The 15,000-nt window shown below is 38.9% G+C and overlaps 2 protein-coding genes across 3 annotated transcripts; both read left to right on the top strand.

Annotated features, from left to right (window-relative positions):
- The first annotated feature begins 6,944 nt into the window (after positions 1-6,944).
- Positions 6,945-8,518, top strand: LOC115793934 (DLA class II histocompatibility antigen, DR-1 beta chain-like). The gene is made up of 5 exons (XM_030749145.1): positions 6,945-7,002; positions 7,160-7,420; positions 7,704-7,985; positions 8,110-8,220; positions 8,459-8,518. The coding sequence occupies exons 1-5, from the start codon at positions 6,945-6,947 to the stop codon at positions 8,482-8,484; spliced, it is 738 nt and encodes a 245-aa protein (XP_030605005.1). The 3' UTR covers positions 8,485-8,518.
- A 2,426-nt stretch (positions 8,519-10,944) lies between these two features.
- On the top strand, positions 10,945-14,204 carry LOC115793926 (SPRY domain-containing SOCS box protein 1). Of its 2 annotated transcripts, none has more exons than XM_030749133.1 (3): positions 10,945-11,170; positions 13,008-13,799; positions 13,890-14,203. In XM_030749133.1, the coding sequence occupies exons 2-3, from the start codon at positions 13,052-13,054 to the stop codon at positions 14,060-14,062; spliced, it is 921 nt and encodes a 306-aa protein (XP_030604993.1). In that variant the 5' UTR covers positions 10,945-11,170; positions 13,008-13,051; the 3' UTR covers positions 14,063-14,203. The 2 variants fall into 2 exon arrangements, with proteins under 2 accessions (XP_030604993.1, XP_030604994.1); XM_030749134.1 differs by lacking the exon at positions 10,945-11,170 and adding an exon at positions 11,466-11,486 and having other exon boundaries at positions 13,890-14,204.
- Positions 14,205-15,000: the final 796 nt, after the last annotated feature.

The raw sequence follows: 15,000 nt of genomic DNA, 5'->3' as shown, positions 1-15,000 counted from the left end.
ATTCAGTTATTTGAATAAGCTAATATATATATATATATATATATATATATATATATATATATATATATATATATATATATATATATATATATATATATATATATATATATTGTGCTTTTTCCTCCACTACATATGTTTCACAGATTTCACTACTTGCTTCATTTTAAAGATTTACACACAAAGCTCAACCTAAAAACTTTAAAAAATATGGCCGGCTGCTAGTACCAAACTACCAAACTGTAGATTTTGCTGCTCTACTTCCAAAATGCAGCAAAATCAGATGCTTCTCAAGGACAGCAAACATTCAAAGAACTGAAGCACATAGGTCCATTTGCAGACTTTACTTGTGCAAACAGACTCCACACTAACATTTACACCCCACCAGAAATGACATGAGACATGCAAACAATTGCAACCATCTCATGCCAGGTGCACAAATCGTTAGCCTAATAGCATAATTGCCTAAGTCATATTTTGGCATAGTTTGAGATACCTACCTAATTCTACTCTGCTAACAGTGTAGATTCATTTAGATAGATATCTCAATTTTGGCCAAAATATGACTTAGGCAATTATGCTATTAGGCTAACGAAATGTAATTTGATGCCTTGAAACTAATGTATAAAGAATCCAGGGATGGGAGATGCCATAGTCAGTGTCAAAGTGCTCTACCTCCAACACTATGACAGAAATGACCAAAATGTATAGAGAATAAAAATAAATGTACAAAAAGTGCACACATCAGCCAGATTTAAAAGCCCAAAGTAAAGAAAAACAGATATGTAACTCATGGATACTGGGCCTGTTAAAGTTACAGAGGAAAAGAAGCACAAAAATTCAACTATAAACATGCGTTAAAATTTCAGCATTAAACTGCAACATCAAACTGTTCTTCATTCATTCCAGGTGTGTTAACATAAAGATTTCATGCTTTTCTTTGTCATACATAAACAGCACATCTTTGGGATTTCTTAGGTCCCTAGGAAATTCGGCAGTACTGGGAATAGTGGGTATGTTGTAGCGGGAGGTGCTTAGGTAACAAAGGGCCGTGCACTGGGTGTAGCAGGCTTCTTTGTCTTGCTCAGTGAAGGAGTCTAAATCAAAACAGTTATACAGGTGCTTTTGCACTTGCTAGCATAGGTGTGTGTTGTAGGAAAGCTAAACAAAGGTATCACTTCCTGGATGAGTTAGTAGAGTTGACTAACTGATAACTTGGGACTGGATGTTCCCTCAGACAGAAGACATGAAATTCAGTTTTAAAAACTAGTGTTAGTGAAGTACCAGTACGCTTATTGTTCCATTTTTCTTGTCTAAAGACTAATGTCAAAGTGCTTTATCAGTGTGCCCTTGAATTTCTACTATTTATTGACCTCATATAAATAAGGCAAAGCTCATGATATTTTTATATTTTGTTATCTTAATGCTATGTGTGATTGTAATTGTTTTCCTTTCTCTTTGAAATTCCAGTAAAGTGCTGATTATTATCCACTTGTGTTTGAACTGTTTGTACCTCTAATATATCTCTTGCTTTGTTCTTTTGATGTTTTTTAGGGTGGGGTGGGGACATTATGGTTTATGGTGGCACCTGGTTTTATAGTGGTATTAGAGTGAGTTTGTATTAAAAAAAAAAAGAGCAGGTGCTGGTTTGTGGAAGCCACCATGTCCCCCCTCCATATTTGAATACAATGACAAGGAAGGACACCTCCCTTCCGACCAATCACAGTTTACACATGTGGCTAGAGACTGGCCATATACATAGGACGCCAAAAGGCAGAGAAGAAGAGAACTTGTAGGCGCTCATTTGCTGTGAAGGGCCATTTAGATTCATGCCTGCACGTTCAGACTCAAGATACAAAGCATTGCACCAAAGAGGTCCCCTTCACCAAAGAAGCAAACACCACCGGCATCTTAATAAAATGTCATCCTCTTCCTTCTCACCTCCAGCCTCAGCTCCTGAACTGAAGACAGGGCTCTAACACACAAAAATGTGCATAAACATGCTTATTATACAATTACTTATTGTCAGCAAAATAGCTGGCAATGAACCGGCTAAACAGCAACAACAACAGCTAAGATTATGTCAGCTAATGTTAAGTTTGAGTGTCCTAAAGATGACACTTTCGCTCTGATAAACAGTTTGATTACATTCTCACATCGTATGACAGTTTATTCACTAAGCATCAGAGTCCAGCAAAGTTACATCAACTTCAAAGAACATTTCACTAACACTAGCTGACAGCAACTAACAGCGGCTAAAAGTAGCAAAAACAGCAGCGCATATTGACAGAAAAGTTCAGGATATCCTCAACAACTCACATCAGTATTGCTGTCATTGAACAGAAGTGAGCTTCACTGACTCATACTGATTGATACTGGACTCCTATGACAAAGTTTTACAGTCTCCTTCAGAGTAAATGAAACTGGAAGCTTCTCACCCGGTATTGACAGCTGAGGTAAACAGTGGCCTGACAGCCTACACAATAGAGAAAAACTCTGGGGCAGAGCCGGTCCAGAATCACTTTGCTATCTGAGTTTTTGAAGTGACTTATTCATTTACTCTGTTCCACCCTCCTAAAAAAATGTCTTTATTCAGTGTTTCAGTCATTCATTTCCTGTTCTCATTTTAGCATCGGTTTCTGTTCCTCTTGTGCTCCCTGTGCATTTTTGATACATTTCTTTGCGGACATTTTCATGTATATTTCCTCCTTATTCTCTGTGTTTTAGATTATTTTCATGGGCTGTGTATTTTTGGATTCCTCAGGCCCATTCCTTCACCTTTCTGCCTGCCTCAGAGTCCTGCACTTGGGTTCTTGAACCTTACAGTTTGTGAGAATTATGTCTGACTAATGCTGCATTTGCTACTTCTAGGCTGCACTACTGTAGTTTCTAATCCACTGGTAACACTCAAAACCAGGAGGGCCAGGTTAGACAAAGAGCCTGCACAGGCTGGAAAAAAATTTGGGGCAGATGAAACCAAGATGAATTTGTACCACAATGATGGGAAGAGAAAATTACGGAGAAGAAGAGAAACAGCTTATGCTCTGAAACATACCACATCATCTGCAAAACATGGTGAAAGTAATGTTATGGGATGGGCATATATGGCTGCCGGTGAAACCGGGTCACTATTGGATGAATTGTAAAGTGTACAGGGGCTGTACTCTCTGCTCAGATTCAGCCAAATGCTGCAAAACTGATCAAACAGCGCCTCACAGTGCAAATGGACAATGACCCAAAACAAACTACAAAAGCAACCCAAGAGTTTCTCAGGGCAAAGAAATGTTCAATGGCCAAATCAGTCACCTGAGCAGCACCTGAACAGAATCTATGGCCTCCACATATCTAACACTGTGACTCTGTGGACAGTAAGGCAGCTGTGAGGGTGCATTATGGGGAGAAGGCAGGCCTGCAGAGGCAGTGTAATGCTTTATATGGTTCTGCTAGAAAACCTTGAGTGTTGGCCTTCATGTTGATATTACTCATGTAATACCTACTTAATAGAGACCAAGTGCATGCACACATGTTTAATGTCAGCAGCATTCCCTGATGGCAGTGACTTCTTTCTGCAAATATTCTCCAGATCTCAATAAGTTTGAATATCTCTGCGATGAAAAGATGAAAAAAACTCAAAATTTACAGGATTTAAGTGGGAAATAGGCACTTTTTTTTTTTTTTTTTTGCTTTGCTTTAATTTATTATCAGTCTCTATTAAAAAAAATGTATGTTGGTTAAACTTAAAACCGAAGTTCCCCCTCCTGCTTTAAAATGGTTATAGTGAACTTAAAAAAAAAGAGACTTGTCAAATGTCTTTATTATGCTGTAAAGTTGCTGCATTAATGCTTTGTTTCCTTAACAAGCAAAAGAGATAATTTGCATGTACATTCTACTGCCTTTGGTTTGGCACTCATCAGTGAAGCTATTGTTATACCAAAATCAGCAACACGCCAGCAAAGGCAGAGAAGAAGAAGCCAGAAACATAACGTAAACAATGCATTTTAAAAAAATTGTGATAATTTATTAGGATGAAAATGCCTCCAGCATGTTTGAAACTGAGAAGCACTGAATGTAATTTCCTTTGTTAACAAGGGGATTTCACAGGGACCCTTGAACCTTGTGGCTGTGGTAACAGCACCCCCATTCATGACACAGCCACTTCTGCTTTTAAGACTTCTGAATAATTATTAGATCATTATTATCATGCGTGTTAAGGAAGTTGGAAGGTATTGAAATATGGGCAAGAATTATGGTAAAAACCAAAGGGCGTGGCGTATTAAATTTTATGACCTCATGTAAATTCTCACATTTCTGGATGAGGATGCACACGCAAAAGAATTGTTTATGAAATTACTGGCAAATTCAGAATAGCTTTTCTTGTACAATTAGTTTAGGCTGCTGTGTTACAATCAACAGTCCTGTTTTTTGTTTTTTTTATTGACCAGACAGAGATTAAGGTGTGCCCTTGGTTTGGACTAGTGCGGGAATTTCCGACGGTGCCCACCTGCAGATCGCACATGAAGCGTGATGCTCAACGGCTTCTGTGCTTTCTCACAAAGTCAGAATGAGTTTCTAACTTACTCCTTTGTTCAAAGCTTCACCTTTCAGTGGATATCTTTTGATGTTTCTGTAGAAAACACAAATGCCTGAGAGTTAAACAGAAACGCCTTGTTAGTATTACTGAGCGTATAGTGTAACTTTCCATTATCATAAATCTGTAGCAATACATTTGTAATTCTTAGTTTTTTTGCCTTTTTTTTCTCAGTTGCACATGAACGTACCTAACGTGTGGCCTGCTTTGACAATGGCACAAGTGAAGTACAGTTTGAAATTGAGGCTAATGAGTATTTGGATTGTGAAAGACATGAGGTTGTACAGTATACACTCTGCCCACGTATCTTATGATTGGGTATTTGAGAACCTGTGTTCAGAAAGGGCGGCATACTTCAGAAGAGAGGAGAAAAATACAGCAGAGGAGAAAGGTAAAGAATTTTTACTGCCGTGTTTACTTCATTTATCTCTGTTGTAACATTACAGAAAAGATGTGATGGATCTTAGCTGTGTTCAAACCCACCACAGACCTCCATGAGAGCATCCTCTACCCTGCAGAAAAAGTTGAGCTGGGAGTTGAAAATAACCTAGATCTGCTTTGTCAATCATTTCTACCCACTGTCCATCAATGTCAGCTGGACCAAAAATAGCCATCCAGTGTCAGAGGGGTGTCACTCACTCAGTATTTTCTTAATAAAGATTCAACCTAGCACCAGTTCTCAACTCACACTGAGTCTTCTTCTTCTTCTTGGCTGCTCCCTTTATGGGTTGCCACAGCGTGTCATCTGCCTCCATCTCACCCTGTCCCTACAGCTCCACTGTGGCGCACTCAGCACTGAAGAGACCACACACAAGAATCTGGAAGTATATATTTGGTCTTGAAAATAAAATAAAAAACATTGTAGCTTTCTTCCTGTTAAAAGGCAGTTTTTCATTCTCCAGTCGCCAAGTGCTTGCTCAAAGGGGGTCGTTCTGACAGTTGGGTTTTCTCTGTAATTAGTGTAGGGTCTTTTCCTTACAATATAAAGCACCTTGAGGTGACTGTTTGTTGTGATTTAGTGCTATATAAATAAAACTGAACTGAATTGTATTTCATTTTGTCAATAATGACAGATATCTGCATTTTCTTCTTCTGCAGAAACAGAAATAATGAGAAGCCATCAAAGTCTTAGACCGGATGTTTTCTGTGCAGTGACTCTGGGCCTGCCGAGAGTCGCAACTGGAACATTTTTAATTGTCAAAGGATTTGAGAGAAACTAATTTCCTGATCTTAGACAGATTTTACACACAAAACCTATACAAATAAAAACAAAAACTCAGCTGAACAATTTGGAGACCTGAAGTTGTATTTTTTTTTTTGCTCATGGTTCATTAAATAATTCAACACTTAGGAAAGAGTGTCAACAGCAGCCAGGTGCTGCTAATCAAATGCACTGTATTACCTGATCATCAGTGAGTGTGAGCACCTCTATAAAAGCAGTAGCTTTGGCAGTTTGTTGATTTGGCGCATTCAGGTGTGTGTTAACTCAGTACCAAGGAGGAAAAAACATCAGCAATGATCTTGGAGAAGCAATTGCTGCTTGCTCAATCTGGGAGGGTTATAAAAGGCCATTTCCAAAAAATGTGAAGTCTGTCATTGTGCAGAGAGAAAGATTATGAAACACTGTGGCAAGCTGTGATTAAACAAACACCCCGAAACCTCAAAGAACTGAAGCAACATTGTAAAGGAGAGTGGGACAAAATTCCTCCACAACTATACAGAAGGCTATTGCTGCTAAAGGAGGTTCTACAAGCTACTGAATCATGGGATGTACTTAGATTTTCATACACTGCTGTTAAAATCACTTTCTGTTAAATAAATTATGACATGGTGAAATAAAGTTAATTTTGATTATTTCTTAATCTTAAGCACAGTTTTAGCTACTTCACTTTCCTTTTTCCTTTCTCTCTCTTCTTCAGGTGCAAATAATAAACCTCTTAACTGTTTTTAATTCAATTCAATTTTATTTATATAGCGCCAAATCACAACAAACTGTCACCTCAAGGCTCTTTTTATTGTAAGGTAAAGACCCTACAATAATTACAGAGAAACCCCAACAGTCAAAACAACCGCCTATGAGCAAGCACTTCTGTGCAAGCAAACTCATTTTTATATTACATAAAAATGACAACTTGAGCCAGTATTGTCTGTGTTTAACAAAGGTTTTCCAGTTTGCACAAATCCAACAGTTTAAGGTGAAATACATCATTGGATACAACACGTACATACACAGAGCACCACACCTACTGCAGAGCTGCACCGGCTTAAAAACCATTGTTGCTCAGTCTGCGGATTCACTTCCTTATGCTGCAAGATCAGATCGGTGGCTATTTCCATTTGTGATTTCTAGTCTGTCATCATGCATATTCACAGCTTTCTGCTTCTACCATGCGTGTTCCTGTTATTTTCAAGACAGGGTGAGTAACTTTAATACAAAAACTTCTTGTGTTACAGTCAAACAATAAGATGAAAATGTTTTAAAAAAAAAACTTTTGTAAATTATTGAAGAAATTAAATACAAGCAAACCTAAACTGTATTTTCTGTGTCAGCTAATTGTTGGCTTTGTGTTACAGTTGCTTCCTTTGGTCACGGATTGATTCGTTGCCTGTTTACTTCCAAAGATGATGTTGTTTATCTGGCACAAGTCTACTTGAATAAGATGCTTCTGGCCCAGTATAACAGCACGTTGGGGAAATATGTCGGCTACACAGAGAAAACAAAGAGAGTTGCAAATGAACTCAACAAAGACAAAGGTTCCTTGGAACATGAAAAAAAGAACAAAGAGAAGTGCAGAACCAACATCCCATCAGTATTTGGCATTCTTTCAAGACCAGGTGAGCTTCAGATTACAGCAACCTGCTAATTACATTTATTATGTAAACTCGGTGTTATTGGTGTATGATAAATGTATTAAATGATGTTGATAATACTAAGACAATCTATTTTATTCATTTCTGTGCAAAGCTACACATACAAAATATTTACACTGTAATCTGTGAGGCTGTAATCTAAATTATTAAAGAAACTCAGTGTTATTGGTGTATGATAAATGTATTAAATGATGGTATTTCATTTTATACCAAATAGTTGTGACTGCCTGTTCTTTCTTTCCACCAGTTGAGCCCACTGTCAGGCTGAGGGTAGCTGAGGTGGCAGACAGCAAACATCCAGCCATGCTCATCTGCAGCGCGTACAACTTTTATCCCAAACACATCAAACTGACGTGGCTGAGGGACGGAAAGGAGGCGAGGTCTGATGTGACGTCTACCGAGGAGCTGCCCAACGGGAACTGGCTCTACCAGATTCACTCCTATCTGGAGATTACACCCAAACCTGGAGAGAACATCAGCTGCATGGTGGAGCACGCCAGCCTCATGCAGCCCAAGTTTTATGACTGGGGTAAGAGAGTGAAAGGAGGAAAGCTCATTCTTGGACCCCGTCCTGCTTTATGATATTGTTATTATATAAGATGTAATAAATTCACAGTACATAAATCTGATACAGTAATAAATGTGTTATTTAGTGCCAACAACTGAGGCAGAGAAGAATAAGATTGCTACTGGTGCAGCAGGGCTGCTGCTGGGTTTGGTCTTTCTACTTGTTGGAGTGATTTTCTACAAGAGGAAGACTACAGGTGAGAAACATGACAAATATAACCTGAAATATTAACAAAATATATAACTGCAGCTTGAGTAATTACCTGAGTTTATTTACATTTCACTCTAACAGTGATAATTCCCACATCTAACTGCCATGGTTACTGTAGCAGCTGCAGTTTTTACTTTAACATTTTTAATACGTTAACACAAAATTATTGTGATCTTAAAATCAACAAACTGTGACTCTGTTGGACTTCTGTTTTTACTGTACAGGCCGGATGATGGTCCCAACAAGTTAATCTGGCTGTCTGACTGAAATAATGAGAAAGCACGTGAAGATGGAAACAAAGGACAGCAAAAGAAAAACGTGAGGTTTTATGTGGATTAAATGCCCTTTTGACCTGTCCAGGGTGCACCCTACCTCTCACCCTACAACAGCTGGGCTCCAGCCCCACTGCAACCCTGAACTGGATAAGTGGAAGAAGATGGGCAGATGGACGTGAATGAAATCAGACTTTTACACTCAGGCTGATGTGCAGCATATTATTTATGATAATTTATATAATTTTAATGGCTGAACCTTTTGTCGTCAAAAAAGATGCTTTTACTTTGGCCACTGAGGTTGGTCAAAATAAATATGATGGGTTAAAGAAATCCTCAGTAGTGTCTTAAAGGCAAAACAGCTTTAGCTCTCAACATGCTAGATACACTGATCAGACTAACCTTGTTCATTGCAAGAAAAAATGATGAAGAAAAGATGGGATGGATTTTTTTGTGTGTGTGTTCCCAACAGGAATCTATGGGCCATTACTGGGTCATTAAAGTTTTGCCCTCCCTGTGCCTTACTCTATTGTCCTGTCTCCCGTGTGCTCTCTTTCCCTTTTCTCTTTCCCCTCAGCCTCCCAAACCAGTTGAGTTTTTTCTTCCCAGCCTTACAAAGTGCTTGCTCATAGTCGGGTTGCTTGATTGTTTTTTTTCACTGCAATACTGTAAGGTCTTTACCTTACATTATAAAGCCCCTTGAGGCGACTGTTGTTGTGATTTGGTGCTGTATAAATAATCTTGAATTGAATTACTGTGGTAATAATGTGGTCTGCAGAGGTCCTCAGAGTTTTAGAGTTACAGGTATCAGGGAGGACCAGGTTGCTTTTGGAGATTCACAGCTGATTCTTTATTTTCATTGGCTGATTGTGGCAATACACCAGGGTAAACATCTCTTCAATGTTGTAGAGATGGATGAACAAAAAGAAACACTCGTTATGCTAAAACTATGCTGTTTTTCATTATTTATGGCTTTTTAGACAATAATAATAATATAGTCAAACCTAAAGTATTAAAAAGTATCAATAATATAAACATTTATTAATGATGGTCCTAAATGGCATCAGCGTGGACTGGAAGACCAACAGAGGGGATGAGTAGGCTCTGTTTCCTAAGGAAGATGAGATCCTTCAATGTAATCAAAATGTTGGAGATTTCAGTCACTTGTGGTTGTGGTGCAGAGTGCTTTACTGTGGTCTGCAGTGTCGGAGCTGATGGTACCAACAGAGTGAATGAACTGATCAGGAAGGCTGGCTCTGTGATTGGCTGGTCATTGAACACACTGTTATCCACCACGGACAATCCTGACCACCCTCTGCACCACTTACTGGACAGGCTGCAGAACACCTACTCTAACAGAGTGCCACACATACAGCTTTCATATCACAACTTGTGATATGAAATATCACAATGACCTCAGGGCAACATATCTGTCCATCAATCGTCAACCTTGCACCCACATTTATCTATTTACTTGTTTGCATGTTTATTCTCACAGTAATCTTGCTTTTTGGAGTGAATAGAGTCCCACATATCCACATAATGTACACCCACACAACCATACAACACGTTCTTACACATGCAGAGAGCACACAAACAAACACTAAATTTAATGAAATATGTAAGTATGTACAATAATGCATTTTTCTCCTGTTTTCTTTCATTCTGTCTTTGTCTCCACACTACGTGCTTCTGTATGTTTAGTATTGTGTTCCAGAAAAAAATATAAAAAAGCAGAAACCCTGCACTCACAAAGCTCAACACATGCTACACCACTTAATGCACTGTCCATACTTTACACTTTTAGCTACTTCACATCATCTGATATTTGCTGCTGGTTTTATTACATCTGCTAATCCATTTTAAATTGTTTTTGCTTTATTTTGAAATATTATACGTTTGTCATATTATTTTCTAGGGTTGCATAATATTCAACTTATTTAAGCTGTTAAATTTTTATTCCGGCCTGATTTAATTGCTGTTATAAAGACATTTCACAGCTCCATGATAAATAAATATCTTATCTTATGTTCTTACTCAACTACTGCCAGCCGTGTTGTCTTTGAATCCAGCATGTATCTGTATTATGGCTTATTTATTTTTCTCAATCTTCTGACCAAAGTGCGCACTAATACGTCACCTCTGTAAGACAGCGCAGAGGGCTTCGGTACCCAGTCCTACGTCTCCTAATGCGCCTGCGCTGTCTAAAATTATGAGTCGCTTTGGGTTTTATTTCGTTTTTCTCTTCTTATTGGTTAAAAGCCCGAGTCTGATTCTCTTCTTATGCTTCGCCATTTACGTTTACATCCACTACCGGACGCGATAAAAAAAAAGCGAGAGAAACTGAGTGGAGAGATAAATTAAAATAAATAAATAAATTTAAAAAAAAAAAAAAAAGGAAGAAAGTGATGAGGGGTGAAAAAAAAAAAAAACAGCGTCATGGCTCTCTCGTCCTTGTCAATGCAGTGATGGACTGTGCTGTTCCCGTTCCGGAGGTCGCGCCAAGAAGCATCACCAAAACACCGGAGCGGTTACGTTACCGAGCGCCGATAAGACGCAAGAGATGCTTGATAAGAGCCTCTTATAAGCTCAGATACGGACACAGGCGGAGGATGCGTGGAAGCAGTCTGCTCATAACGACAAGGGAAGGAGTCAAACCAGCTGGTAAGACTGATAGAAATCACTATCTACACTGTTTGTTTTGCTGTGTGGAGACTTTCTGTTTTTCTCATATTTTTCTAACTTATTTTGTTCTGCTCCACCTTACAACATGGTGTCCAGTAAATACAGTTAGGTGTGGGATTAGGCGTAGTTTGGGGAGAGCATCACTTAGGGGTGTACTGCAGCATTTCATGGTGCCATTGCTTTTATTTATAGCATTCTGCTTATCTATGGCTTTCAAATAACCATTTTTTTCTTATTTATTACACCCGGTCTCATTTGTTTCAGCATTACCAGAAAATATGCTGTGACACTTAAGGTATGTTTGAGTGAATTATGTAATATAGTATGCAAGCATTTAACACCGAATTAAAGGTGAACTGGTAAGCCTTTGATTTAATACTGACAAGTTACAATAAAGTCATGTGTCAGGCCGTTTTTCATCCTTGTTACTTCCAAAAAACAAAATCTGAGCAAACGCCCTCTTTGTACACTGTGTAAGATTTAAATAATGTATTTTGTAGGGGAAAAAAAAACAAATAAGAATGAAAATTGAAGTTTTGAGAATCAAATGTCTAATTACGGAATAATTTCCAACAAGTTTCAATGAAATCAAAGCCTGTAATATTAAAATAAAAGAACGTACATGCAGCTTCAGTAATCCCACAATTTAATGATGGGAAACACTAAAATTATCACAACAGCAGTGTTATCTGTGTACAATGTACAGTGTTATCTGTACAGTTCAAAGATAAATTCATATAATTTTTATCTATTTGTAGCTCAGATATGATCTAGTACATTTTCTGCCCTTGTTTCAAAACCCATCACACATACTAATTGTGTATCGCTGTTGTCAGGTCAGTTTTTGGAATCATCTCAGCTGTGTTACTGAATCTCAGGAATGAATTTTTTCAGTAAACAAAGACCCGCCCTTGATGGAGTCTCACTGAGTAATGTTTTGAGTTCTAAATATACTACACCTCTGCACTTAGTCCTATACTCAAGGACTGTACCTAAGAAAAAATGTGAGGCATTTCCATGTCAAACTGCTTTGGACTTCACTGTCCAGCTGATAGTTTTAATTTTAAAGTTGACATTTTCAATAAAAGTAAAAAATGCATAAATTGTGATTTAAAAATGGATACCACATCATCAGAATTTAATAAACAGCCCTGGGTTAGCAAAGCAGAAAGGTGTTTAAGTGTTAATGCATCAGTGATAATAATATTGTCTTGTTACCCTCGTTACCCTGCTGCATCCACTTCCTCTTTTTACCCTCGTGTAAGTCCTTATCATGGTGTCTGTTTTTTGTTTTGTTTTTTAGTTTTTTTTAGCTTGTGATGTTCCTGTGGATTGAGTTTTGCCTTGCCTTTTGCACTTTGTGTTTTTGCAAACACAATAAAACAGCCATAATAAATGGGCTCACTTTCTCTTTAATCCTGCCTGCCTTCTGAGCCTGTGTTTGGGTCCTTAACTTCCTCCTTAACCAATCTCACTGTACATCCTGTATAATGACAATAAAGGCATTCTATTCTATGCTATTCCTCACCATGACAGTGTTAACACACACCCAAATGCCATGGACCAGCAAACTTGCCAAACTTCTGTTTTCATAGTGGTGCTCACACTTGCTCATGATAATTTAATCAAGTACATTTGATTAGCAGCACCTAGGTGCTATTTACCCTCTCTAAAACTATTGAAGTAGTAAGGATGTAATTAGTTTAATCTTACATATTTTACATAGTATTTTACATAGTAAAATATATTATCCAACACTTGTTAAACGGATTAACCTTTTTCATTGTCTAAACACTTGTTTTCTTCTCCTCCACAGATCTCCTCTGACGACACATAGGTGTGACCCTGGTGTTTGCTCTAATGGGTCTGAGTTTGTCACGTTGGTTTTGCAGCAGGATAGCTGACAGCACTCCCTCCTCTCCATCAGCTTTCCTCCCACTGGCCGTCCCAACCTCCTCTCGCCTCGCGGTTACGTTGAACTCCCCTCCAGTTTCGCCAGGAGACAGTCATTCACACTGGAGTACAATCCACCGCTCGCTTCACTTCCAGCTCTCCCCCTGCAAACAGGAAGTGACTCGCTCACCCGCTGAACTTAGCAGCGATGGCGTGAGGGCAGAAATAGGAGTGAAGAGCGGGCTTCATGTCTGGGAGGTGGTGTGGAGGCCCGAACACAGAGGAACTCACGCCGTTGTGGGGATCTCGAGGCACGACTGTCCTCTGCAGTCCTCGGGGTACAATGTGTTGGTGGGGGCGGACTCACAGTCCTGGGGTTGGGAGCTCAAAACCAATCAGCTCTGGCACGGTGGGCAAACTCTGAAGCTTTACCCAGGAAAAGGGAGGAAAATGAGTCCTGCTGAGGCTGCAGCTGATTTTAAGTTACAATCCTCCTCTTCATCAAACACAAAGATAGCACAAACACCTCTCCTGATTCCTGAGCATGTACTGCTGGTTCTAGATGCTGATGCTGGGACTCTGGGGTTTGTTGTTGATGGCATCTTCCTTGGCATAGCTTTTAAGGACCTCCCTCGAGGGGTGGAGCTGTTTCCAGCAGTGAGCAGCGTGAGGGGAGGAGCCTGCATTCGACTACGCTACATGAATGGTTCCACACGTGAGTGTCTTTTTTTTTTTAACTCTCAAAGAAATATAAAGATAAAACACAGTGTTGTGCTAAAATATGTTGTTTCTGGTATGTTCTCAGGAGATCCTCCATCCCTCATGGCTTTATGTGGACTGTCAATTCATCAGTGTTTAGGGCAGAAGAGGCTAAATCAAATGGACGAATTGCCTCTACCCCCTTTTCTCCAGCGCTGCCTGGATTCCAGTCACTCAACTTCCACACAGACCCAAAAGAGGGACACTTTGGTCAGTTAATGCAGTTTACCAAGGACTTAGAGTGCTTTCCTTTTTCTGTGAAATACTGATGTAAATACCATATGTGCATACATTACAGTATATGTATAAATGTAATTATTATTCATCTTATTTATTACAAAAGTATATGTTTATGGTCTTTTGATAATATTTTTAAAAAGGAAATTTGGGGGTTTGGGGCATGTCTGTTCTTCTGTGTATGTAATAAATGATTTCCATTTTGAATTACAGTTGTCACTATTGATTGTTATAATTTTTCTGTCCTTTCACGAACCACGGAGATAGTTAAGCTGGGGTATCGATGGTTTTGGTTTAGAAATTAAAGCTCACATACAATAAAGATTAAAAAAATATGTTGTTGTTCCCAACAAGCTAGAGGCCAAAACCTTGTGAAGAAATTAAGTTATATTCCGGTATTAATAAAAGTACACAGTAAAAGTACGTAGAACTTTTAGCAGGAATAACTTGAATCATTTTATTTACCCCTTTATCAGTCTCTCACATCAGTGTGGAGCAATTTTGGCCCGCTCCTCTTTAAGTTGCTTCAGTTCATTGAGGTTTGCAGGCATTCATTTCTACACAGCTCTCTTAAGGTCCCAGCACAGCATTTCAATCAGCTTGAGGTCTGGACTTTGGCCGGCCGTTGCAACACGTTGATTTTTTTGCTGCTGTTCTGGGGATCATTGTCCTGTCCAAAGGAGATTGTTCCAGAAGTCCTGTTTCTTCACATGCAACTTTGAAAACTTAAACTGTGTTGCCATGTTCTTTTTTTTTTTTTAAAGTATGCTTGTTTGCTGCCCCTTCCAAACAAGCCATAATTGTTCAGTCTTTATCTAGATGTAGTGTCATGAACATTAACACTGAACGTGCTACCTGCAGCTTGTAGAGTCTGAGATGGAGCTTTTGGGTTTTCTACAAAAGTATTGCACAGTCTGAGC

The sequence above is a fragment of the Archocentrus centrarchus genome, chromosome 16 (genome assembly GCF_007364275.1).
Source record: "Archocentrus centrarchus isolate MPI-CPG fArcCen1 chromosome 16, fArcCen1, whole genome shotgun sequence".
Lineage (NCBI taxonomy): Eukaryota > Metazoa > Chordata > Actinopteri > Cichliformes > Cichlidae > Archocentrus > Archocentrus centrarchus.
The sequence above is the reverse complement of the archived record's forward strand: the minus strand, read 5'-3'. Positions and strand labels throughout refer to the sequence as shown.

Bases quoted from the DNA above. Each gene is read 5' to 3' on its own strand.
- LOC115793934 (XM_030749145.1), top strand. From the start codon at position 6,945: ATGCATATTCACAGCTTTCTGCTTCTACCATGCGTGTTCCTGTTATTT. The intron at 7,003-7,159 runs GTGAGTAACTTT...TTTGTGTTACAG, and splicing joins CCTGTTATTTTCAAGACAGG to TTGCTTCCTTTGGTCACGGA. The intron at 8,221-8,458 runs GTGAGAAACATG...TTTACTGTACAG, and splicing joins CTACAAGAGGAAGACTACAG to GCCGGATGATGGTCCCAACA.
- LOC115793926 (XM_030749134.1), top strand. From the start codon at position 13,052: ATGGGTCTGAGTTTGTCACGTTGGTTTTGCAGCAGGATAGCTGACAGC. The intron at 13,800-13,889 runs GTGAGTGTCTTT...GTATGTTCTCAG, and splicing joins CTACATGAATGGTTCCACAC to GAGATCCTCCATCCCTCATG.